Raw genomic sequence first — 27,434 nt, 5'->3', positions numbered from 1 at the left:
GTGAATCATCCTAGGCCTCTTTCTTACTCCCACATCCAATCAGTCAACAGGTTCTGTCTAATTCGCTTATTCATTTCCTTCTGTCTGGAACTTGCTGCCCCCAGATCCATACGTGGCTGACTCCTTTTTATCATCTAAATCTTAAATCAAATGTCACTTCCCCCAAAAGTCTTTATGACCCTCTAATTTAAAGAAGCCACTCCCAGCCCAGCACATCCCAAAAGCCTTATTTTAATTTCTTTGTAGCACTGATTGCTATCCAAATTCTCTTGTTTATTATTTATCCACATGTTTCTTAAAACTTTTCTCGGAGAATAGGAATCTTGCCTAGTTTGGTCATCACTGTACACTCCCCACCTAGTATCCTGTCTGATTTATAGTATGCATTGAATATGAGCATACTTTTGGAATTTACTCATTATAGAATTGATTTAAAAAATATTTATTTAAGTACTTTAATGTCAGGCAAGGTGGTATGCATAGCAGACGTGAGGGTGGGAAAAACTAACCCCTATCTGTGTACTCACAGAGGTTATATTTAATAAAAAGACAACCACTAATCAAATAACCACATAAGTCAGTGTAAAATTACAACAAAAAATAGTTACTTTAAAATCTGTTTTTCCTTCCCTTAGTCTCCATTACCGTTGCTTTAATTCAGGTTATCATGAATCTCATGCCTCAGATACTAAAATCATCCACTTTCCTGCCTCTATTCTTTCCACATTCTACTCTTTTTTTCCAAAAGAGTTTTCCAAAATTGAAGTACAAATCTTAAGTCATTTTCTACCTTTAAATTCTTAATGAACTTCAATGACCTTCAAGAAAAGAATATCTACCCTCTTTAAGATAATGGTTCTCCATGACCTGCGCCTCAACTCTCTCTCTCTCTCTCTTTCTCTCTCTCTCTCTCTCTCTCTCTCTCTTACTAAATGCTTTATTTATTTATTTGAGAGAGAGAGAGAGCATGAGCAGGGGCAGAAGGACAGGGAGAAGCAGACTCCCCACTGAGCAGGGAACCTGACCCGGAGCTCGATCTCAGGACCTCGGGATGATGACCTGAGCCAAACACAGAGGCTTAACAAACTGAGCCACCCAGGCGTCCCTCAACTATCTCTGCTTCCTGTAGTCATCACTTCTTCCCCCTCAACACACTCCATGCTCTTGTCATCCTGAATTATATACTCTCATCTGGGCCTTTATGTATATTATTTCCTCTGCCCAGTACATCTTTCCCTAATCTTTGATTAACTAGTTTACTTACCCTTTATAACTCAGTGGAGATAAACTCCTATAGAAATCCTTTTCTGAACCCCCTCTGACTGTCCTAGCCATCCCTTTTCTGGGCTCTCATATCAAAAAGAAATAAAATTTAGAAATACATATGTATATATACATGTACTATAATTGTTGATTTACTTGCTCATATCTCTCATAGTCCTGTAATTTCCTTTACAGAAGAATGTCTTTCATGTTTCTTTCTATATCACCTAAAGCAGTAAGAAGTGTGTAGGATGATTGGATGGATGGATGGGTTCACCTGACAAAATTAAAAATAAAATCCAAGGATGACATTCAATACAGCTTTAAACATATACTATTAAGAATGTGCATTAAAAAACCATGCTGGTCGTAACAGAAGGCTAGTGAAATTCATCTTGGATCTTCCGAGTACCGTGGCAGGCAACACTCAGTAATTTATTCACTAATTTTATTCCATGTTTGTTGATATTAAGAAAACAGCATCAATTATCTGTAGCCCTGTATTTGAAGTGTTGGGAGATAAGGTAACGTGGCAATTACATTATTAGACTGAAAGACAGACGGTTTGCAAGATTTCTACCACTAATGAAATGCTGCTTAAAACAAAGGGTGTTCACACCCTCTGGTCTTCAGTGAGGAAATGTATAACCAAAGAAAAGGTGTGATTACAAACTCTTTGTAAACTGGATACATACAACGCCTGAGGCAATACCATATCCTATGGTAGGGAAACTTGAATATTTAAAATCATACATAAAAATATAGTGCAGGGTGGCCCTTCCTAATAAATATATGGCAACCAGGGGCGCCTGGGGGGCTCAGTCGGTTAAGAGTCTGTCTTCCACTCAGGTCATGATCCCGGAGTCCTGGGATCGAGCCCCTCATCAGGCTCCCCTCTCAGCAGGGAGTCTGCTTCTCCCTCTCCCTCTGCTCACCCCCCTGCATGATCTCTCTCTCTCTCTCTCTTAAAATGAATAAATAAAAATATATATATAATATATATATTTATATAGCTACCATTGCTGCCTAAGGGAAGTGAACTATTTTTTCTAGAGAAGAGGAATATGAGGGCACAAAGACAAGATGGTTTTTGAGAAACTTTCAGGATCAATTTGCAACCAGAGTTACTTGCTGCCATTAGCCATTAGGGACATAGTGAGTATAGACCAGTAGTATAAAAATGAGGTGATTCTTGTTATTCTATCTGAAAACATCCTAGCAGGGGGTAACTTCTTCCACCCTAGCCCCAACAAACCTGCAGAAAATAACTTCTCCGGCCTAAAAAAGGATCACCTAAGCACCAATGTAAGTACTTACATACCTCCCATGTTCCTAGTTGAGATGTAATCTGCCCAATCTGCCCAATACTCAGCAAATATCCATTAAATATCTGTTAAGTGTCAGGCACTAATTATCAGAAGGAAGAACTAAGAGTAGCTGATGGAATGGAGCCATGGTGAACTTTTTGGAGTCAATACTAATAGCCACCGGGTTCCAAAGGCCAAGGAGTTAAGGTCCTCAAGAGCATCAGAATAAGTGAGTCACCAAAGAGCATTTCTTTTATATAAATGACAGAGACAGAGTACCAGTCACTTCAGGAGTGACCTGAAAATCAGCCTGTGACCAGCATAACTGTACATTCACCCACAGTAGTGGGTTGAGGATGTAGCTCTCGGGTGTTACAGGTAAATGGAGTTTGGAAAAGAAAACTTTGCCTATATGTACATCCTCTAACTTTTTCATCATGAGTAGGTTTGTAGTTGTCAAGATAGCAAATTGTCAGGTGGCAAACGAATGAAACCCAAACTGAATTCTATAGGATGTTTTTGCTTTAGGTCTATTATTATTTTTAACACTCACATTTTGGAATGAAAGAGCCCAGGTGGGTGGGCATTCTAACAAAAAGTATATCTGTTGTGTTTTAAAAATTTATTTGAGTCACTACATCTGAAAAACAGAAATAGTGGGTAGAGACAGTGAGAGAAAGTAGAATGTTCTCCTTACGTCCTCTCTATTAAAGCTGAATGCTCTTTATGAGAGGTGTAGTTTTCAAAGGAGACAGTGTTACTGTGCCAGGGCTGGGAGAATGATAGGGTCTAGATGCTGTTAAACTTAAAAACAACAAAACAAAACAGAAACCAGTTATTTTCCCAATAAAAAAATGGGTTTATTTAGGATTAACAGAGGATTTTTTTAATTTTTTATAATAAATTTATTTTTTATTGGTGTTCAATTTGCCAACATACAGAATAACACCCAGTGCTCATCCCGTCAAGTGCCCCCCTCAGTGCCCATCACCCAGTCACCCCCACCCCCCGCCCTCCTCCCCTTCCACCACATGCAAGCTGTGATGAAACCATAGGCAACTCCAGCAAACAAAGAACATTATTTTATGGAGAAGATGGGTTGAATTTGGAAGGGGTTGTTTTGAACCTGTGTCCATTGGAGAAAAGCCCAAGTCAAGGGTGATGATGGTAGTCAATTGCTTTTTTTTTTTTTTTTTAAGATTTAGTTATTTATTTGAGAGAGAGAGAAAGCTCACACAAGTGAGGGCAGGGTCACAGGGTGAGAATCCTCAAGCAGACTCCCAAACCATGCATGGAGCCCGATGTGGGGCTCCATCTCATGACCCATGAGATCATGACCTATGCTGAAACTAAGAGCCAGACACGCAACCGTCTGAGCCACCCAGGCGCCCTGCTAGTCAGTTTCTTACAGGAGATGCCGTGTATATCCTTCCTGCCAGGGAGGGAGGCATTGTAATTAATGATTCTTTCCAGTTGATGATTCTTCTGTTGGGGTCTGGTAATTTGACAGTTCTTCCCATAATTGATGTTGAGTGGCACCCCCTCCACCACCTCTCCATCACGCCTGCCTCATTTTAGTGAGGTTTCTTTCATTAATTTTCAGAAAATGGAGCAAAAACTAGAGAGAATGTAGAGAGCCGGCAAGGTGTGACACAAAGCAGCAGGCTAGATATTAAAAAGTTATATCTTTTCATTCTCCCAAAGTAAATTTAAGTAAGTTTTAAAGATTAGGATTTGATGGCATCCACACTTTTCAGACATGGACCTTTTGATTCTAAGGGTTATTGACATTTCTCCTTCACAAAACTTCTTACTCTAATCCTGCCTTAATAACATATGTATGTAACCAAGTGTCCCATATAATGAATGCATCAGAACATTCTTTAAAAATATAATTAAAAATTATAACAATATAGTGGTGTTATTCAAAGCAAAGTTTTTTTTCAATTAGCTCCCAAATTAATTTGTTAGTACTGAATGTCAATTCTGCATTAGTGCTTCTTTGGCAATTATTGCTTACCATCAAGGCTCCATTAAGTTTCCGTGTTTGAAGTGATGAATGTGTACTTCTGTTGATTGCCGCTTGTGACTTAATGAGTTATTCTTAGGGTAAATAATGTTTTTAGCAATATGTTTTTTGTTTTTCCAACATTTGCAAATTAACTAAACCTCCAGAACTTTATATATATTTAAACTTACAGTAGGAGTACTAAGTCACATTTTTTCAGGCCCTTTGGGACACTGGTTTAAATAAACTACTTTAGTAAGATCTCCATTTAGAGAACTTCACAGAATTATCATGTTTCCATGCCAAAGGAATTCAGAAAAGAAAAAAAATTATTTCAGTTCTGATCATGATTTTATACAAGTTCCTTATTTTTAATATTCTTGAGACTACCTTGAGACTACCATGAAGATTTTTAGATCTTTTAACAATTTTTAGTTTTTAGAGTTTGTTTTTCCAAGTTCCCAGTTTGAGGATGGAGTCAGGTGCACAGACATTTATATAAATAGTCACAATATAGCTCTTTAAGAAGCACTGGTATGGAATGGAAAAGTCAGGCTGATTTCCTATAGTGTGTGTGTATGTGTGTGTGGGGGGGTGTGTATAAATACCTATCCTATTACAGTGCCGTGAGAAATGGTTGGAACATAGATTTGTTGATTTGTTTGTTGTTTTTAAATTTGGAACACACAGGATAATTTATTCAAGTCAATCTCAAGCAAAATCTGAAGTCAGTGGAGTCATTATGAACCTTTCAAAATTAATCCTCATGGAAGCAAAAATAAATAAATAAGTAAATAAATAAATCCTTATGGAAGCAAAAACCACATTTGAATTCCAAAATATTTGTAAAATAAAAAAGGCAATGTCTCAGTAAATAACTCAGTTATTTACTCAACATTTCAGTTAGAACATGGTTTTCGGTGATCTACTGAAGAAAATTAAGCTGTAGAGTGAAATGATGAGATTTGCAACTTTAACAGTTATGGTGAAAGTTAGGGAGCAAGTCTGAGGAAGATAGAATTGAAGAGTCTGGATACAGAGGGGACCATTTCAATGGCCTAGAGATTATGTGAACCAGGTTAAGTCAATGATGGGAGAGTGGAGAGGAAAGACATGGATATACTTAGAGACAGAGTTGAAACACTTTAGTAAATGATTTAATTTGAATTAGGAAAGGCTGACAGAAAAGTCAGCATGACTCACTTGGCTGCTAGTTTGGGAGACTTGATGAATTATTGTGATAAACAGGTAAAGAAGAGGTTTGGGAGATATGGGAAGGGTGGAAACCGCGATAGGTAGAAATACTGAATTTCATTTCAGACTATGTTTTGGTAAAATGCTCTAGTGACACAGATGCAAAGACCAGGAGAGAAGTCTACAGTTAAAAGTTTGGGAATCGTAACATACAATTCATTATCAAGCCCAGGACAATCAATGAAAATTCCTGAATTTCTAGTTGTAGAAGAATGATTAGATTAATCAAGATAAACCAACATGGTAAAATACATTATAGAGTCATTAAAATTACTTGCTTTTTAAGTAATAGAAAAATGCTCAAAGAATAATATCAAATCTAACAAGCACAGAATGCAAAATTGCTTGTACGGTAAGATCTCAATTGTGTAAAAATCTCAATTGTGTAACTGGCTAGAAGGAAAAGTGTTAAAGAGTTATAATGGTCATATTAGGGTAAAAGGGCATAGTGATTTCCCCCCTTTGTCTATGTATCTATGTTTACGAGTTTTCTTTGTGCCTTATTTAAAAACCAAGTTAGGGTAAAGGAAGGTTTCCTGGAAGGATAATGATTAAGCTGAATTTAAAGGACTGCATAGAAATCAGTGGGTGAGAAGGACAGTAGTGGCAGAGGTACTAAGGGAAGGAATACAGTGTGTCCAGGGAACTGTAGGCAGTGGAAGGTTGTGGAACAACAGCGTGATGACACACAGAGGTCGGAAAGGAAGCTAAACAGAAAGGTGTGGAAGCTTTATGGAGGCTTGTTATGTTGAGATTCTATCGCATGTACTTGAACAACTGTTAGAGAAGCTTACGCAGGGCCGTATATTCATTCGCTAGGGCTACCATGACAACGCACTACGGATGGAGTGTATTAAACAGCAGAAATTTATTTTCTCATGATTCTAAAAGCCAGCAGCCCAAAATCAAAGTTTTAGCACAATTGGTTTATTTCGAGGTCTCACGCCTTGATTTGTGGATAGCTGTCCTCTCCTCGTGTCTTCACGTGGTCTTCCCTCTGTGAATCTATATCCTAATCACCTCTTCTTATACAGACACAAGTTATATTGGGTGAAGGTCATCCACCATAGTGATCTCATTTTAACTTATCTTTTTAAAGACTTTATTTCCAAATACAGACACATTCTGGAGTACTGGAGATTAAGAATTCAACATATGAATTTTGGAGGGCAAGGGAGACTATTCACCTCATAAGGAGGTGAGATGATTAAATTTCCTTTGGTAACCAGGTGAAATATGGATTTCAGGAAGAGGGAATGGATTAATAGACTATTATAATAATCCAGGCAAGAAATCACCATGTCCTGCAGACTAATGAGTATAAATCAGTGAAGGAAAATGAATGTTTTAAAAAAATAATCCAGAGAGAGCAGCTGCTTTGAAGAGGAAACAATGAATTCAATTTGGGAAGATTCAATTCTATACCTAGCATACAGTTAAATATAGGAATCTGAAGCTCAAAGAAAGTCGGGCTGAAAGTCTAGATTTGGGCATCATTATGGATATGTCATGGGAGCAGATCCTCGCACTTTGAGTGCTGAGAGCAATGGACTAAACCAACGTTTAGGGAACAAGTAGAGAATGAGCTCATGAAGGAGACATTAACGCGCGTGATGAAGCAGAAGGGCGCCTTGTGTAGAGTTTAAGGAAGAGCTTTGATGAAGGGAATAATCAATAGGCAAAGGAAGCAGAGAGACCCTAAAGAGGATAAAGACTGAGAAACATTAGTTGGATTTGGAATCAGAAAGATTTTTGGACGCCGATACCCAACAATTCCTTGAACTTTTATATACCAGGCTCCGGGTAAAGAGCTGTAAAGCATCCGTTATGTTTCCTCTTGAGTTTCATTCGGTAAACTGAAATAAGTGTCACTGTGTCTGTTTTATGGATTTTTTTTTTTTTTAAAATGACGACTCAAGGAAAGTCAGAGAACCAGCGTAAGGTCAGCGGACAGCGGCAGATGCGGGAGTCAGTTCTAGATTGCTTTCTTTGTCACCGAAACTGGCGTGCCTGACTACTAGCAATACTAACAAGAGCAAGGCAGTTTCATTCCATGGGAGGGGTGAGAAATCTAGAGAGCAGTGGGTTGGTGACTGAGTGTTTGGTAAGGAAATAAGAAGAGGAGAAAGGAGGACATGGACCAACTCATCTTGTTCTCCAATGTTAAGTACGTTGCCTGGCACAAAGTAGCTGCTCAGTAAATTTTAGTTCAGTGACCAAGAAGTAAATGTTAACCTGAGCTGGACATAAGGCGTGTATGTTACGGGTAGGAGAGGAGGTAGCAGGGTTGTAGATTGCACATGGCCCAAGGAGAGAGAACCGCAATGAAGAGGAAAAGAGAAGAAAACGTGAGAAGCCAGATCCTTCCTAGAAAAGGTTGATAGATCTGGGATCAAGTGGACAAGTAAGAATTTGACCTAAATAGGTGGAGAAATATATTTTTAGGTTGAACAAAAAGAAAGGGGTATAGAAATAAATGTATAAGGACACATGATAAATCACTTCATATTCCAACAATTCTGTCCAGATTAAGTTCCCCTGTAGAAGAATAGTTCGTCATTTCTAAGTTTTTTGCTTTAAAGTTCTAATATATTGACACATGCAATTCCCTGTGCCTGGAATGTCTTCTTTTTCACTGTATGCTAATATCCTATTGAAAAAATAAGGACTCAGATCATAGATTATCTCTTCAAATTATTTCTTGAATTCCCCAAACAGAATCTTGTGGTGCCCATTTGTAACCTGTAATGCATGCCTCCTGGAGGGATTTGAAGGCGATAGCTAAAACACCCTTCCACTTATTTACTGAACTTTTTTTGAAATAGTTTAGCATATCGATAAAATATTTTGAAATATTATAAGGTATATTTTAGAGCAGAGGAGTCTCAAATTTGATTTAGCTTGCACACAGTTGCATTTTATGTGGTTCAACCTTTTATATACAAATAACATACAGTTTAAATTTTCTTATTCATCAAATGACTACATTTTATAGTAAAAGCATATTCTTTATTCCTTGAATTTTAGTAAGCTTATGCTGCAGATGACACACAGATTGGGGAAATGTATTCAATGTATTTAAAGAACAAAATGTTACTTGCCATTATGAAGATGTCTCTATTGATCACCTTTGATGTTCAAAAAAAAATGATTTGTACTTGTGGCCTATCTTCAAAAGCACATTGTATGCTGTAATACTTTACGCTTTCAGGTGGTGTTGAATTTTGGCTGGTTGGGAATACTGACTGCTATATTACTATTCATTCTTGAGTAATCTATACGTCCTATGAGAAGGTTAAATGATAAGGCAGAGAGATCTGAGACAAAACACTTAAGATTTAATTGCTCTGAGTCTGACAGCTATCCAGTTGCATATTTCAAATTATCCAAGAAAAATACACAAAGGGCACAATTATATTCAACTTGAGCTTGAACTTGAGCTACTTAGTATTATCTACATCTAATTTTATATAAAATATAATACTTTTGTAATATTTGTACATGCTGTTATTTTACTCGTGTCACTAAAGAATATGGACTTAATAAATATACATCGGGAGAGTTAAGACAGTGATGTGAAATAGCTATGTCAATTTGTGAATAAACACCTATTTTAAATGGCTACTTAATATTATACCAAAAAATAAATAAATGAAACTAAAATTTTAGCAAAATCTATGCGATGAACTACCCTGACAAAGAATCTGTGTATGTGTTGCCTATCAATTAAACACGCAAATAGGTAATTTTTATTCAGATAACTTATGTGCGTTCCTAATCTACCTATCGTAAGCCTGGAATGGTTCAGCTTTTAAAGCATTTGCCAAGTTCTTCTAATATAATTAATAATTAAATGGTTTTGAGGACTCTATTTCTTGCCTTCTATGAAAATGCTTTAAGATTAACGTGCAATAATTTCAGTTGTATGCAAAAATATTGTAAAAATATATATTTTTTGATTGAAAATATAGAAGTCTCTTTAGATGGAGCAAAGAGAAATTTCTATTGTAGCTAAGGTATTCAATTATCATTAAACATTATGTATAATCATAATTGCATTTATCAGAGAAGCCATAATTTGCTTTGTTTTTAAGTATATCCAATCTTTAGATCATTATATGTTTGTAAAGCATTTAATTAATTTGAAAAAAATGTAGTACATCAAAAATTGTAAATAAAATATGTGTAAGTCATTAAGTGAATTGTGATTTGTGGCTTTTCTGGAAAAAAATGGAGAGCAAAATTAAAATAGCATAATAGTATGATTAATTGACTCAGGATGGCTCCTGTTGAAGTAGTATGTTCAATAAGAATCTGTCATTATAATTTGTGATCATCTGTCCCTTTACAGTATATCATATATAATAGACTCAGGTGCACAAGCTGTATAAATGACTGTCATAAAAAATGCCACTTTTTAAATATAAAAGATGGTTACTTTACTGATTTAATTAAAAATAGCCATAATATATTAGTTTGTGCTACTGCTGTGTTTCCAGAGATGGTAAATATTTTGGAAATTATTTTGTTTTAATATATGCATTTATCATTTTGCATTCAAGTCAATGACTTCTTTCAAAATATGCTTCCAGATAGAAATTACATATATTTTTCTTAAAACATAAAAATGCTGGGAAATGCTGCTGTTTAAATATTTAATGTAAAAATGGGAGGAATGATTATTCTTTACTACTCAAAACATTCTTTCGATCAAAATTCTTTTTATCAAATAGAGTCTTCTACAGCACGTCCTCTTCCATATGTATCTATCACTGGTTTCTTTCACTGATATTTTCTCGTATAAGAGCTTTTTTCACACACTATACAGATTAAGCTGAATTAGTCCATGTATCATGGAACTGATATATTTGAGGAAAAAAATTTATATTACAGAAGACATTCATAAAGTCTGAGGATGCCTGAGTAGCTCAGTCAGTTGAGCATCTGTTGGTTTTGGCTCAGGTCGTGATCTGGGGGTCATGGGATGGAGCCTTGCAAGGGCGCCCGCTGAGCGGGGATTCTGAGGATGCTCTCTCTCTGCCCTTCTCCCTTTGTCCCGCCCCCCTTCTCGCTGTCTCTCTCTGTGTCTCTGTCCTGTGTCTCTCTCTCTGGGATGAATGGATTAATCTTTACAAAAAAAAAAGTAAAGTTTATTATTTTCAAAGACAGAAAAGGATGCTGAATTTCAGCTTAAAATACTGATGGATGCATTCCTACTCTGCTCTTAATAGCATGCATCAATAATGCTTGTTAGTGTAGAGAGTTCATTTAAATGAGCAGAAATAACCCTGGAAATGAAAGTTGAAGCAGGTTGGTTTTTTTGGTCTTGTTTTGATTTCGTTTTTGTTTTGAGAAAATAATCACTCCATGATTTTCATGTGAATGTTTGCTTTCTCCTCTCAGGAAGTACGCATGTTTTTAATCACCTGGTCCAATTCCACCCCGTTTAATTTTGTCTTTATCTTGTCTAAGATCCTTCCTAATCCTAGAGCTGTACCTCCTTACAGAAATCTTGCATAAAACCTATTTCTATGGAATTGCATTAAAACAAACGAACATTCCAACTTCCCTGTACTGTAGACCAATTGGTAATTATTTTAGTCACCGTCTGCATTAGGAGTTCCATCTTTTGGGCATTGAAATTGATTTTTCTCATCTTAGCATCTGAAGATCCTGAGTGTGCCCCTTGCCCAATCGCCTGAGACTATACAGTGAGTGACACCTACAGCAGAGGATGTGGAGGCAGCGCCTTTTCGGGCACCAGAAATGGCAGCATCAGGAGCATCAGCACGAGTAGACTTTGTAGAGGTAGTTCTCCCAAACTGTATTATTGAAACCAAACATTTTTGGCGTCCCACCTGCTGATGGGGGCTGCCTTACTACTCCCTAGATTTATGCAAAATGTTTGGTCTTTGTTAAAATTTAACAATGGCTTTTCCAACTAATACAAAGAAACCTGATTTTTCTTTTTTTTACAAGTGTGTTCAGTTGCCTTGAATTTCAATGACTACAAAGTTTTGTCGGTCTCCGAAAAACATTATTACCCATATTTTTTATCAAATTTATTTCATTATTTGTAATATAAAGCTGCTGTCGCATATAATTTTTGTGTAAGTATTTTTGAGTAGATCAGAACAATTCATCATCTTAGAAGTCAGCCTAATGCAGTAAATAGGAAATTTTCTCTAGTCAGTTATATTCTTCAGAGACCGAGTATGGTTGCCCAGTTTTGGTGCCGTGCTTCCTAAAAAATGTTCCATCGTGAACTTATTTTGCAAAGTGGAAGATTATTCCAGGATAGCCCCAAGTCAAAATATGAAAAGCTAGTGATTGATTGGTTTTGGCATTCTTTCATTTTATGTAACTTAATGTGGAACAGTTAATTTTCTAACCATAAAACATTGTTGTTAATTAACCACATTGGCTTGATCGGTACAGTTCAATGACTTATAGCATTTCACTTTGCATGTAAAATGAGTCTTTGTAATGATTTTTTTGCAGAATAAGTAACAATCGACATAATGGGCACATCTACTTTTAACTCTTTAAACATATGACTTAGAAGTAAGACATGTTTCATACTGAAATTTTGAAGTTTGAAATCAAGATTGCAGAGGGCTTCATCTTGGTGCAGTTCGACATAGTCATCCTTCACCCCCCATCTTGATTTGTTTGTTGGAGCAAAACAAGATGTACAGAATTTATACTCGTTCTATTGTAACTGTTGCTTGGTTAAATATAATTAGAAAGTTCTTTTCTTAAAAACATCTGAGCAGGGTACACTGAGCTTAATAGCTCTTCCTTTTTTTGTTTTGTTTTGTTTTGTTTTGTTTTTATCTCATTTCGTGACTTAGGAAATTACAAACTGCCATTTTTTTTTGGCAAACCTACACCACAGAGTTGAAATGCACTCTTCTGAAGATTTGTATTCTTGTTTTGATGTATTTTAACCATGCAAAATATATGAGATAATAAAATTATGTCCTAAAATGCATAGCCCTTTGTAAAAAACACATATACATATGAAAGTATGTTGGGTTTTTTTGTTGTTGTTGTTAAAATGGTGTGAATGCTGATTTTTTTTCATGAGTGCTTACGAAAATCTGTGTGTAAAGATTCATACATCTACTTTAATTGTACAACATTGCTTTTAGCTGTGTGCTTTATGTTAATTGACTTCTGTCATTCTTACATAGACTGCCTGTATCTCTGGATAGATTCAGATATAGATGAAAGTTCTGTTCTCAGAACAGCAAGGTAAATCTCTGACTCTGCTTCAAGTAAATTGTGCTATTCCAGTGTAGGTTTGTGATATGCCCTTAACCATGCCCTTCAAATACCATTTTAGAGAGTGTTTAAAGCATTCTGCAAGGAAGTAGCTTTAATGATTAAAGAAATACTGCTGTTCTGCCTCTATTGTGTTCCAAGGGGGAAACTGGACTTGCTGTTGCTAAAATTTTCAAGTCTTACGGAGCTGCAGTTAAAGTCTGCAGCAATGTGCAGTAGTTCTGTTGGAGAATCATTTTGTTGGCATCATCTCACTGCAGTAAGCCATGTTGAGTTTCTGGTCTTATGATAATTACAACTGAAAGCTTGTATTTGTAGGATAAAGGGAACTTTCCTTAATGAGAAAAAAAAAACTAACAAGTAACTTGAATTTCAACTGTTGTCAAAACTGGAATGGTTTAAGACTGTATCAGCAGAAGTGAGTACCGAAGTAAAAACGTAAACTAATACCACGGAATACGATACTTGATGCATTTTTGCCCACTGTTAGTGCTGTGCATCACTGTTAACGTCCCGACTCATTTAAATGACTACAGATTCATGCACAATGTTTACGTCACTCTAATCTTACCCTGAGAGGACTCACACATACCAACGTAACAATATTAAATGTGTTCATTTTACAGTTAGATCATTTTTAGCCTCCAGATGTGTATCTTTAAACTAGATAAAACGTTAAAAGGACAAAATCTGATTGTACGCATTTGGAGTTATTGAAATAACGATTTCCTCTTGCACTGTCATTTAAAAATATATTGATTATAAACTCATGATAGTGGGATTTGCACGTTAAGCCAGAATTTGACTAAATGTGCTTAGTAATAAACAAAAACTAAAACAAGATTAAAAAATACCTCTTAAGAAGAAGCCAGCACAATATATGCTTGTCCATTCTCCAGGATTCAGTATACAACAGAGCTCTTTCCTCCCTGTTGGGATATGGACACTCTCAGGCATCTGGACCACCATGTGAGCAACAACGCTGACTTGCCCTTCAACATCTTATTGACATCTCATGAAGTTCAGTTTTTGTGCCTCTTAGGAATGCCTCAGAAAGCAGGATGCATCTTCCGATTCTCCTGCGAGTTCATGAAGAATTTCAGATACTCGCCCATCCCTGTGTTTCTGTTCCTATCAAATGTTACTAAGATTTCTACCATTTTGTATTTTCTTTTGAACCATGTCTACTTTTTTTAGAGCAAAATGTGCAGATCTAAATTTTGTCACAAAAATATGGCTGTCCTATCAATTTTTAGTCAAAAACAAAATGCAAAGAAGTCACATAAGTGTTATTTTACCTTGTTTGCTTCTGCCACCAGCACTCAACATAAAGCTGGATAAAGACAGTTGATATTTATTTACTGGCATAAAAAGCAAATATTAGTGGGGTAAAATTACAGCAAAGGGTTGTTGTTACAGTAAAAAATAGGTTCAGAACAGAAGAGGGTTAGAACAGCCTGAGGATGTACAGATTACACAGTTGTTCAAAATCTCATTGAAGTAAAAAATGTGTCAAACCAATAATGGCCTTTCCTTCCTCCCACACTCAAAGTGCTTTGATTTCAGATTATGATACATATGGATATGACACTCGAAACCAAACTCTTAGTCACCTCTCTGCTTGGGTGAATTTTGGAGAGAATACAGATTTTTGATTCAGTCCAGTTCAGTTAACATTTATTGAGGACCTACTGTGTGCCAAAGCCTTGCAACTGAGGTGCCAGGTACAGTAGACCCCCTTGTGTTAGGCTGATCATAGTCTGCTAAGGGGTGTAGACAAGTCATGCATTACATACAATTTGGCATATTACATGGAATTCTAGAAATGTGATGAGTGAACAGAAAGAGTGCAAAGAACACTTACCCTATTGGTAAAATTTAGGTAAGAATTGCAAAGGAGATGAAGGCTAAGGATTCTTTTGGACAAGAAATTGTCCTTTAACCAGTGCAGGGTAGGAAAAGGAGCATTACTTCCAGAGGAACATATCACAAGGCATTAAATGTGCAAGGAGTACACCTGGGGAAGGAGTAGCCATTGGTGGATAGAGGAGATAATCATGGAAAGGACTGTATGCCGTGGTTAGACTTCATTTTGCAGACAGTGATGATGTTTTAATGAAAGATATTTAAGTGGAGAAATGGTAACATAGATTTGTGAGTAATGGGATAAAATTTAAGTAAGAAATCACAGGTAGCTGCCCCTATACGGAAGCAAAGGAAAAAATCCACTCAGTATATTCTTTTGTGTTTTTTTTTACACATTTATGAGGTGTATATTGCATAACATAATACCCGTTTTAAGTGTACAATTCAATAATTTTTAGCAAATTTGTAGTTTTGTGATCACCACCACACTATAACATTTTGTGTTTGTTGAACATTTCCATCACCCCCCACCAAAAATTCCTTGTGCTCGTTTGCAGTGCATCCTCATTTTGATATCAGTTCCCACAGCAGCCCCAAGCAACCACTAATCTCCTTACTGTCTTTATAAATTCCCTTCTCTGAACACTTCCTGTCAGTGGAATCACATATGTGGTCTATTGTGTCTGGCGTCTTTCACTCAGCATAATGTTTTTGCGGTTTCCACCAGATTGTTATGAGACCAACAGAACAGAACAGTATTTCACTCCCAAAGAGACTGTGAACTCTGGGAAAACAAGACGTCTAAGAAGGAGGTCCTGTGAGCCTGACCACTGTGTGCAGGGCACGGGGGTTGGAGGGACCAAGGTGGTGAGGACAGAATGGCGGGGGAAGACGGTTCAGTCAGGGTAGAAGAATCAGAAATGCATGGGGATGTGAAAGGAGAAGGAAACATGTCAAGATATCTTAATAAAATTTGCTGAAGACTAAATCTATTTCCTCCCTGTCTTCAAGGTTTGTACTAGGTATTTGTAGACACTAAATATTTGTCAATAAGACTTTTGTGGTTACCATCTATAGATATCACGAGCCTTGTTAGCTTTTTTTTTTTTAAAGATTTTATTTATTTATTCATGAGAAACACACACACACACACACACACACACACACACACAGAGAGAGAGGCAGAGACCCAGGCAGAGGGAGAAGCAGGCTCCACACAGGGGGCCCGATGCAGGACCCGATCCCAGGACCCTGGGGTCATGCCCTGAGCTCAAGGCAGATACTCACCCCCTGAGCCTCCCAGGCACCCCCCCCCCCCCCCCGTTAGCTTTTTGAGTTAAAATCACTTCTCCGAAGAATGCAGGACCTTAGAGAAAGCCAAGGAATCGTGACAGGCTGACATCTGCAGTTTAAGTATAAAAGCTCAAAAGTGAACCTGGAACGAGCCGTATTTTCCTTGGAAAACCACTTGGGACAATGTGATCATTGCACTGAGATTAGAACTGCAGGTTTTCAGAGAATTGCAAGATTGGTTTAGGAATTCCTGTTCAGTTGGGGAAACACGTAGGTGGCATTATGAGGCCACTCAAGTAAGATAAGGCTTCTGGCACATTCTCTGGGCCTACTTTCAGGCTTTACCTCACTAGCTGAAAAGTGTGGCCCTGCTGATCTGGCTGTGCTATAGGTGAATATAAAGCAAGTTTGGAGTTACTTACTTACAGTGACCTGCTAAAAAATAAAATGAAATAAAAAAATCACAGGAGTATAGTGCAGCTGATGGAATAAAGAGACTGAGTGCTGGCTGGAATATGCCTGTCACTTGGGCGCACCAGGAAGGACAAGCTCAGAAACAAAGAAGTAACTCAGTGCGAGAGCCTGACGAGAATCTCCAGGTTTAATGGCACGACTGGCTTCAGGCCAAGAAGCAAGCGAACTAAGCAAGGTTGGAATCTCAGAACAAAGCAACCAAGACAGGTTTCCAGAGGGCCTACCCAGAAAACCCCCTTCCTGGAAACCCCACCTCTGTGCTCTCGAAGGCAGAAGCAGCCCCTCCATGCCCCACCATTGGAGGGACTCTGTGGTACACTGCGGCCTCTGGGGGTGAAGAGCAACTTCTAAGCTCGGGCCAGAGACCCTCCGGAGCCATCCCGGGATAAGGAATGGAACTGGATCCCTAAGCCCCAGAGTTAGTATCTCCCAGCTGAGCCCATGGTGGATGAGACCCATCTAGAACCCAAAATGTTGGTGTTTGTTTGCTTCTTTTAGGGCAACAAGGAGCATCCACCAGCACAAAACTCAAACTGTGGTCTTGAGAAGAGATCAACTACTAATATTAACATACTTAAATCCTAAATAACTGATATTCCTTTGTGAAATGACCAGAGGTGTTGGCCAAATATTTGCAGCCTCTGGGGTTGGGGAGAGAAAGAGATGCATCCAAGTGCATTGGGATAAGATAGACATCTTCATATTTTCCTTCCACTTTGGCCACTTAGCTTCTCCCTCTACCTCTATTTGCTGAAAGGAGAAAACACAACAGTCCCACTGGAAGATTCTTTCAAGGAAAAATTATCGGAGGAGGAGAATCATAGTCTGCTGTGGGCTTTGTATGGAAGCTAGAGGGGAGTGACAGGACACATCAGAGGCACACACTGTGGGACCTTATCCAGCACTTCTTCCTGGATGCGAGGCCTACACTTCTCTCCTTCCATCCTCCGTATTCCACCTAGACTTTAATTATTTACTTATGTACTTTCCTTCTTTATTTTCTAATTGTAGGTTTCTTGAGGACACGGTTGGTGTTTTATTAGTCCCCCCCAGGGTAGCTAGCATACTGGCTTTGCCAATGGTGTGTATAGCTAAGAAAGAACGAAAAGAAAGATAGAAAGGAAGTACCACCTACCGAAAGAGAGAGAGAGAGGAAATAAGATTACTTCTGTTAGGGAGGAGGAGAGGACAGATTTGAGAACATTGGATCTAGGCCTTAAAAGGAAAGTTACATTTCAACTACTTGGGGGGAAGCAGTGGCAACCAGTCAGAGGAAATGGCGGATGTAGAAGTGTCCAAAGGTGTATTATTGGAATCAGGAAAGCTCTGATTTTTCTGATAGTTGAAATAAGTCAAAGGAACAGTGGAGTGTAAAGGTAGACTGAGGAACTCGGATCTGACTAGTTGGCAAGCTAGTCAAGGATCCTTAACTATGTGAGTAACAAGAAAGAGTTGGTGTTCATGGCAGGAGTTAAAAACTTAAGAGAAAATGCACATTAGTGCAACGTCCTAATAAATAAAGCAATTGATGTATTTAAACACAGTACGACACTTATTTTTAAATCTCTTCTAAGCATCTGGCACTTGGATAGACCTGCAGATGCGTGAAGTCCTATGCATTACAACTCAGACTTTGTCTTCCCTTCTAATAAAACGTCAGTCCAGACAAAACTGATTTAGCCTACAAGTGGCCTTGTGTTCGTTGATAATGAAGGGACGCTAATGTTGACTGGTGGATATGCAAGACTATCTACCCACAAACACGTTTTCATTAAATCTTGTAACAACTGTGTAAGGTCTGTGTTCCCACTGTTTTAACCAATGGGAAAACTGATATCCCTGCATCCAAACCCTGCATCCAAAGCCACTTCTCCCTCTGGTACTCCATCATGTACCATCCTCACCGTTTTCCCACAGATTATAGTTTGCTTAAATTATATTTTTAGCCATCTCGAATTATTTATGCTGATATTGCTCATTTGACTGGTATACCTCCACCGCCCTTGATTAGAAATCAAGTTGTATTAATACTTCTAGTAGATTAGAGGTATTCATCACACAAGACAAGGATTGCTTGTCCTCTTCAGATGTATGTCAGGGTATCTTCTGTGCTCTGGAATCATAAATTAACCTTCTGTCCTCAGAATGATACCTTGAGGGGGTGGCCAGTGAGTTTCATAAGGTTAGAAGAGTATCAGATTATCTGTAATAATGTAAGATGCTCATCGTATCTTTGCTTGATGGCTCAGTGTCCATAACTGTCCATTTTATCTTTTCAAACTTTTAAAATGGGAGTGGTTTCTTATTTTTTATTTCCTAAGATGTAAGATTGTAAAGGTAACAATACCTCATACAGCTGCCGCGCATTACATTTTTCAAGGCCTACTAAAAAAAAAAAAAAAATGCTTTTAAGAATATGTTTTTCTGGGATCCCTGGGTGGCGCAGCGGTTTGGCGCCTGCCTTTGGCCCAGGGCGCGATCCTGGAGACCCCGGATCGAATCCCACGTCGGGCTCCCGGTGCATGGAGCCTGCTTCTCCCTCTGCCTGTGTCTCTGCCTCTCTCTCTATCTCTCTGTGACTATCATAAATAAATAAAAAATTAAAAAAAAAAAAAAAGAATATGTTTTTCTGACCTGCACATTAGCCTGGTAAGGAAGGCATAAAAAATATTTCCCTTTTAGTTAATAGGAACTGTAATGTTATTTACTACCATATAAATCATATCCTTTGTGCCACAGGCAATGTGCTGATTTTCGGGTCAGCTTATACTATTTATTGATACATATTAATTCTATATTATGTTTCTCCTTGAGGATGAATTTTTAGAGTCATAATTTTTATTGTAAGTTCATGCTTTGCGGAAGGATTTCACACAAACTGATGGAACTTTGAAATATAAATTGTTTTGTATGGTAATTACCATAAAAGACAGTTAAGCAGTCCAGGATGTTTCTATACAGTAATTACCGAATAATGTACCTTCAGTATTCCTTGATTTAATGAGTACAGACACTGTAGCTTCTCATGTCAAGGCGTTGCTATTCTATAAAAATTTTAAATCGACTTTTTAATACAAAGTTTCTCATACTTGAAAATCAAACCCTTATTTTCCATGATGCAGATAGTCGGTATGCATTTTGCAATTTAGGGGAAAAAATGGAGAGAAACTGGATAACATTTTAGGGAAAAAGGCGAAGAACATCATTGTCGTCAGGCCGCTGTGGATTAACAGGCTTATGTGGGCATCTCTAATTATAAAGGAAGACTGGGGGGAAAAGAGGATTTAAAAAGGGCAGTCGATGTGGACCCCGTAATTCTAACAGAAGTGCAAAATGGTCCATGCAGTCCACACCGAGCTTCGGGGACAGGGTGAGAAATCAGTGTGTTTAACATTAGCCACAGAAAAGTCAGTGAAAGAGTGAGGATTGGAATCAGGGAAAACTTGCCCAGCGTTTGTGGAGCACTGAGAACGTGGGGAGAGCTGTGCCAGGTGTGGAGAATTTCAGGGATCTAGGCTGTCCCTTCAGGGAGTTCTTGATTCTCTGGAAGCGACACTCTAAGCCAAGGGAAAGGCCTGGGCACAAGCAGGTAGATGAGTGGGAAATGGATGAATCATGGAAAGTTCCAGCAGGGCCATTGGCGGGGGGGGGGGGGGGGGGGGGGAGGTGGTATTAGCTCGAGCTTGTTGAGAGAGGGCCTTGGGGATGCAGAAGGGAGCCTGGCTGATGAGGGCTTCGGACGGTGGCGCATGAGTCATGTCAGTAGAGAAGATAAGCCCAGTTCGGGGAACGTTGCCAGGCTCTGGCCGTTTAGTGTCCCCTGAGACAGGCCCCAGGATCCTAACTGTCCTCGTGGCTGCTGACCTTCATGGGGTCCCAAGTTCCTCACCTCTGCCAACGCCTGCAGCCTTCCCATTAGCCCTTGGGAACAGGTGTCCTCATCGCCGTCACAAACGAGGAAACAGAGACAAGGCGACACTGTGCCCCGTGTCACGATGTGGGGAAGGGGAGGGCGAGCATCTGAACCTGGCAGCCCGACCCCAAAGCCGTGGCCCCGCCGAGGAGGATGCACCCAGATCCGGATGAAAGTTGTGAAGATGTGGGAGGATATATTTTTTCTAGAGATTTGAATACATATGGAATTCAGAAAGATGTTGCTGATACTTATCAGTAAAATACCCAGAAGTCGTTTTTTTAAAAAAAGCTTTATTTAAATGTGATTGGCATCTGATAAACTGTGCATCCCTAGAGTGTACCCCAGGATAAGACCTGAAATATATACCCCAGTGAAAGCATCCCCGTGCTCGAGATAGAGAACACACCGATCATCCTTAAACGTTCCCGCAATCACTGCTCACCGACTCGCCACCCAAATACCATTCTGCTGTCTCTCACTATAGATGAGTTTGAATTTTCCAGAATGTTATATAAATGCAATCATAAGAATAGATAGATAGATAGATAGATAGATAGATAGATAGATATAGATGATACAGATATAGATATAGATATAGATATAGATATAGATATATTTGGTCTGGCGTATTTCACTAAGAATAATTATTTTCTTTGTCCATGCTGTAATGTTTGTCAATTTTTATTCCTGAGTAGTATTCCACTGTGGAAATATACCAGTTTTTTTTTTTTAACCTCATTATGGATAGTGTATGAGTTGTTTTCTTCCAGTTTTTTTAACTATTACAAGTAGGCCACTATGAATATTCATGTACACATCGCTGTAGAAATGTTTAGGAAAAGAAGTTGGGCACAAGGGATATATAATATAGATTCTCATTTCTATAAAATACAACACGAGGCATAAACCAGTCTATGCTATCAGACCCCGTGGTAGTGGTTCCCTTTTGGGAGGTGAGGTGGTGACTCGTGAAAGAGCGGGTGCGTGAAGGGGCCTGCATTTGGACTCTGGAAGGTTTCGTTTCTTCATCCTGATATTAATTACGTGGGCAACAAGTCCAGCATATAAAAATCTAGTGAGAATTCTGCTTCTGCTGTGTGTTCTTCTATAGGTATCTTATACTTTGATTAAAAGTTAGGATAAAAGTGAGGCTAATGAAATGGTTTGGTTTGATCCAGAAGATTTTTCTATATGTTGTTTGGCACATCTGGGTTTGTTTTTGTTTTTGTTTGTTTTTTTTATTTCATAGCTCTTCCTTCCAGTCCAGTTACATGCTCCTAGAGTATCCTTGTTCGTCCTGTACCAGGACCTTTATACCTTTTACCGTGATTGCTTGTTTTACTGTGTGTCTTTCCGGTTACACTGTAAAGTTTCTGGGGAGAAAAAGACAATGTCCACCTTTCTCGTTTTCATGTCCATAGTCTGGTGTGGTGCTGGGAACGCAGTAGATATGCAGTGACTACTGGGATGAGCGTTAGAACGGTTGCTTGTGCACCTGCCCCAAGCTTGGCGTCTGAGTCTTCATTATTCAGGCTCTCCGAAGGCTTTGCTTCTCCTGTGGGCTACGAATTACTGACTTGAGTCTGATATTGAAGGTTTTTCTTCCTAACCTCAACTCTTTGTTTTCACAGACATTTTTCAAAATAATAATGACTTCTGTTACGGAGTACTTGCTGTGTCTTCTGAACACGTTACATCTACCAGCTTATTTGAGATGCACAACCCAGCAATATGGGTATTCACATTGTTTCCATTTCACAAACAGGGAAACTGAGGCACAGAAAAGATGAATATGTTGTCCAAGGTCACAGAGCTCATGACTGATCCCAGGCTAACTCCCGAACTCATGCTTTTATTCAGTATAGGCTTTTGTATTTATACATATTACTTTATGTCATTACATTCTGAATTTTGGCAAAATGCTAGCTCTTCAGAGTGGCTTTCTCTGGCCACTTTATCACACAGTAGCAGCCTCCCAATACTCTCAATCATTCTCCCCATGCTTTATTTCCTCATAGCACTTACCACCCCGTGATGTATTACGTATTTGTGCTTATTTCTTCCTTATTCATGTCCCCTCACTAAAACGGAAGCTCCATGAGGGCAGACACTTTACCTGTTTTGCTTTCTGCTATATTCTTGCATCTTAGAATAAGGCCTAATATATTGTAGATACTTGATAAATACTTGAATGAATGAGTAGATGCTTCGTGGGATCAAGCTGTGAAGCTACAAGGATGGCAAGGATTTTTTTTTTTAACCCTTTTAGCAAAATCACTTTCTGCTTAGAATAGAGACCAGAAAGGATCTCTTTTGGACAAAAGCATGGACACCGATACGCGTTCCATAGGGCCCAACTGGAATTCTTAACTCAAGAGCATTTCTGGCCGTTCCAGTGTCATGTGAGTTTTAATTCTGGAGGCAACTTCGTTCTGGCAAAGGGGAACCAAAGAGGGTTTTTATGTGGCATCACATGACTTGCATTTTAAAGCGATCTCTGGGCTCTGTGTGGAGAGCGGGTTCTGGAGGGCACAATAGAGGGCGCGGAACCGCTCAGGGGGCCACGGAAATAGCCCAGGTGTGAAGAAGGCCGTGGGCTGGAGCTGCAGAGGGGACTCTAGAAGGGAGACGAAATAGATTTTAGAGACAGAAGAATCCGCAGGGCTCGGTGAATAGTTGGTCGTGGGTTTGTGCTTCCGACGGGATCGACGGCGTGGAGAGCGGAGGGCATTGGGCATGGGGCTGAGTGTTCAGCAGGACAAACTGGGCCCGTGGTGGAATCGGAGGTGCTGTCGGCAGACAAGCAGCAGAGTGTGGACCCGGAGCTCGGGAGAGCCCGGGCGGGAGGCCCCCGTCGTCCAGGCCGCAGCTGGCCGAGTGGGCGCACGAGCAGGCCGCCCTCCAGGACCCGCGTCCTCAGCTGGCACACGGTGACCAACTCAGCATGACTCCGGCCGGGGCAGAGCGCAGGCCACCCCAGGTGCCAGCCCGCTCCTGCCCGGGCCGCCCCGGCTGCAGGTGCTGCTCCTGCTGCTGCTCCACGGTGGCCCTTCACGTCCGGCGGCCTCCGTGGAGGAGCCCGCTGCCTGGCGTGGCTCCCTCAGGTGCCCAGGCCGCGATGCCAGGGAGCCTTGAGAGCCAGGCCTCAGGCTTCTACGAAGGAGTTTGATGACTAGCTCGTGAAGACACCAGATATCCCCACAAACCAACACTCGGGTGATTAGTTGCTACAGCAAGAGAAGCTGCAAACCGTGGAGAACCACGGAGCGGGTCAGTGAGAGGGCGTTGGACGGCCTCGGTAGGGATCTTGGAGAAGGTTCAAGAACGTGGTCGTCTTCTCTGCATGGGGAAGGCTCTGAAGACGGGGCATTTGGTAGTGGAGATTTTAGTATTTTCCACCAGGAGACCAGGGGAATGGAGGGTTGCGGAGCTGCTGTTGTCTTCTATTTGCTTTGTCCCATCACGACCACGAAGAGCCCTCAACTGAAGTTGCTACGTTATGACATTAGCTGTGATCAGTGGGGAAATCCCAGGCCTAGTGGGGAGCAGCCCCGCTAGCCACCAGCTGTCAGCTGTCAGGGCCCCGTTTTCCTTGCTCAGTAGGTAAACGTTGCCTCCTACCAGGACTCCTCAAGCAGCAATTACCAAAACGCCAGATGCTGGGGCTGCCAATTAAAAAATTACTCAAGCCCACAATTTCCAACTATTAGATATTGTATTAGGCAGCTTGGGTTGCCTTCACCAGAAACCGTAGACGGGGTGGCTTAATTTATTTCTCACAGTTCTTGGAGCTGGGAGGTCCAAGACCAAAGTGCTGGCTGACCCTGCTGCCCAGCGAGGCTCTCTTCCCAGCCTGCAGGTGCCTCCTCGTGCTATTTCTACACCACAGGGCGGGGTGGGGGGGCAGAGCTCTGACAGATGCTACCTACTATTTGCTTGATGTTCTAGGACAAATTAATTTCCATAGATTTTTTTTTAAGTTCACTTTCCTTTTATTTGAACATAGTACGATCCATATTTATAAAAAGCTCTTTTTCTTCAGTTTTATTCCAGTCGTATTGAGATATAATTGACATTCATCACTGTGTAAGTGTAAGGAGTATAGAATAATAATAATCCACATAGCGTGAAATGATCACCACGCTGAGTTTAGTTGGCAAACATCATCCAATATGGATGCAAGAGAAAGAAAAAGAGAGACAAAGAAACTGTTTTCCCATGTGATGAGAACTTGTAGGATTTACTCCTTTAGCAACTTGCCTGTGGCCACCATATGGCGTTGCATCCCTTCCCTGGATTTGTAAAGAGTATTTTCTACTGGTCGGCTTCACGTGAGCCTACTTCGTATTGGTTGCATACACACCTAAAGCTGCGGGGGGTTTGTTTGTGATCTATAAAAATTATGACAGTTTTTTTTTTTTAATGACAATATTCTTTCAGGGACCGAAATTGTAACAAAGACTTTCTCTGAAGATTCCTTTTTCTAAAATGCGATTATTCTCAATTGCATTTGTTGTAATCTGAGGAGCCCTCTGAGATACATTAAAGGGGCCCAATTTAGTCTCATGACCTCCAAAGTGAAATCTGTCAGAGAATGGCTCCCTTAGAATTGGAGATTTTTTTAGAATGCCATAAATGGCTTATCATTATAATATGTATGGGGTTTTGCAGGCAGAAAAAAAATCAGAAAGGTAAACTGGTATCAAATTACATTTGACCTTTGAACAAAGGAGCACCAGGACCTTAGGCAGTTGAAAATCTGCATGTGGGTTTTGACTCCCCCAAAACTGGACTACTAATAGGCTACCATTGACTAGAAACCTTAATGATAGCATAAACAGTAAACACACGTTTTTTATATTTATTGTATATTGTAGTCCTACAATAAAGTGAACTATAGGAAAGAAAATCCTATTAAGAAAATCAAAAGAAGGAGAAAATACATTTACAGGGCTGTATTGTATTTACTTAATAATAATAAAAAAAATTATCTGCATATAAGTGCACCAGAAAAGCTCCAACCCATCTTGTTCAAAGGTCAATTGTACAAGGTTCCTTGAATGCAGCGTGGAGGAATTTAGACCAACACCTAAAATAATTTGATTTCTGAGCCCAGATATGACACGACCAGATTGTTTTAGGGATGATTCCGGTATCAATTGTAAGTATGGATTGGAAGCAGTTGAAAGTGGAGGCAGGCAGACTGGTGACAAGGCCGTGACAGAGGCCTGGGGTATCATGGTCCAGCAAGTAAGAAAGGCTGACCTAAAACGGTAAGAAGCGCTTAATCTCTTAAACCTTACTCGCAGTATTATCTGATATGAAGCCACGTCCGGGTCGGGCAGAGGAGATTTAAAAAGAACATGCGAGACGTATAGTGGAGGTCGAATAAACGATGCTTATAATTGACTAGTTTGGACAATGATGGAGGAGAAGAAGTTCCGGATGGCTTCCCAGTTTCCACTTTGGGCTACGGGGAGGATAGTGGTGACACTCATCAAAATGGGAAATAGAGAAGTAAGAGGCAAATCCCTTCTATTGTTGCTTTATTGGGACACTCGCTCCTTTCTTTCCTTGTAGGGAAAATAGATCCCATCCTCTTATTTTGGCTCTGATGGTTCCTCCATCTTTAAGAATGAGCCGCTGGAAAAAAAAATTAAAAATAAATTAGAAATAAAATAAAATAAAATAAAAATAAATAGATAGATGATAGATAATAAATAAATAAATAAATAAATAAATAAATAAATAAATAAATAAATAAAAAGAATGAGCCGCTGCTCACAGTGGGAAGGTCTAACATGGCTTGACCCTCGGAACACAGCCCACCGTAGCCCGACAGGAGAATAATCCTGTGGACCGGTCTCCCCCATGAGTGCCTTGCTCTTGAGAAAGAACTTTCTGTCTCTTCTTTTGTTATGGCATTAATGTTAAGGAAACAGTGAACTCCTCTGATCCCTTACACGTTGCAAAGAATTTTATTGAGAAAATACTTTGCTGTTTCACGATATGTCTACTGCTTTAGACACCTAGTTTTTATGTTGGTGGTAGCACCATCTGCTTGTAATTTCCTTTCCGCCTTCACCATCTGGTGAACTCTCCTCTTAAGCCCCAATTCCAGTATTACCTGACATGAGGCTATCTCGAGGCTCCTGAATTACAAGTTCTCGCAGCATTCTGACACCTTCTGGGTAGCATGACTCCCAGGCTTAATAATTGAGTACAGTAACTTCATAATTATTTGACTTCTGAATTTTCTGACAGAATGTAAGCTCCATCAGGGCAGCGATTGTGTTTGTTTTGTTAATCCCTGAATCATTCTCACACACAGAATAAAAAACTCACAGTATTCATTACTATTGTCAATAATAATGTAACTAATAGTGTGACTAGTAATGTAGCTAATAATAACGTACCTAATACCAATAATTGTAAGCTTTAAGATCATTCCGTTGGATTGTGAGGTGCGTGAAGGTAACAACCACATCATAGCGCCAGCCCTTAGCCTAGCATCTGATATCTGCCCAATAGGTATTTGTTGCATTAAATAAACAATTATTTGGTTAATGAATTTAGAAGCTTAATTTACAGAAAATCTGTAAAGTGAAATATCAGTATAGTACAAAAGTAAAGAGGTTAGATGATAGACTTACTATTTTGTCTACAAGGATAACAATGATATGAAGAATTAGGCCTTTCTTCCACTTTGGACAATTAGAGCTACGTGTTTTGTCACATTGACAAAAAGTCAATGTTTCCTCAATAA

At 39.4% G+C, this 27,434-nt stretch overlaps 1 protein-coding gene across 20 annotated transcripts in view; it reads left to right on the top strand.

The window, feature by feature from the left end:
* LRRC7 (leucine rich repeat containing 7) overlaps window positions 1-27,434 on the top strand; it is a 491,902-nt gene that overhangs the window by 276,716 nt on the left and 187,752 nt on the right. Inside the window, exon 8 of one of the 20 annotated variants that reach the window (XM_072754898.1) lies at window positions 11,494-11,640. The exons of 18 other annotated variants lie outside the window; for them this stretch is intronic. In XM_072754898.1, coding sequence (XP_072610999.1) covers window positions 11,494-11,500 — 7 coding nt within the window. In that variant the 3' untranslated portion in view covers window positions 11,501-11,640. Of the gene's footprint in view, window positions 1-11,493; window positions 11,641-27,434 lie in introns of those variants that run through there. One more of the 20 variants, XM_072754895.1, reaches the window with a different exon arrangement.

The sequence above is a fragment of the Vulpes vulpes genome, chromosome 3, assembly GCF_048418805.1.
Source record: "Vulpes vulpes isolate BD-2025 chromosome 3, VulVul3, whole genome shotgun sequence".
Taxonomy (NCBI): domain Eukaryota; kingdom Metazoa; phylum Chordata; class Mammalia; order Carnivora; family Canidae; genus Vulpes; species Vulpes vulpes.
This window is presented reverse-complemented; position numbering and strand designations above follow the sequence as displayed.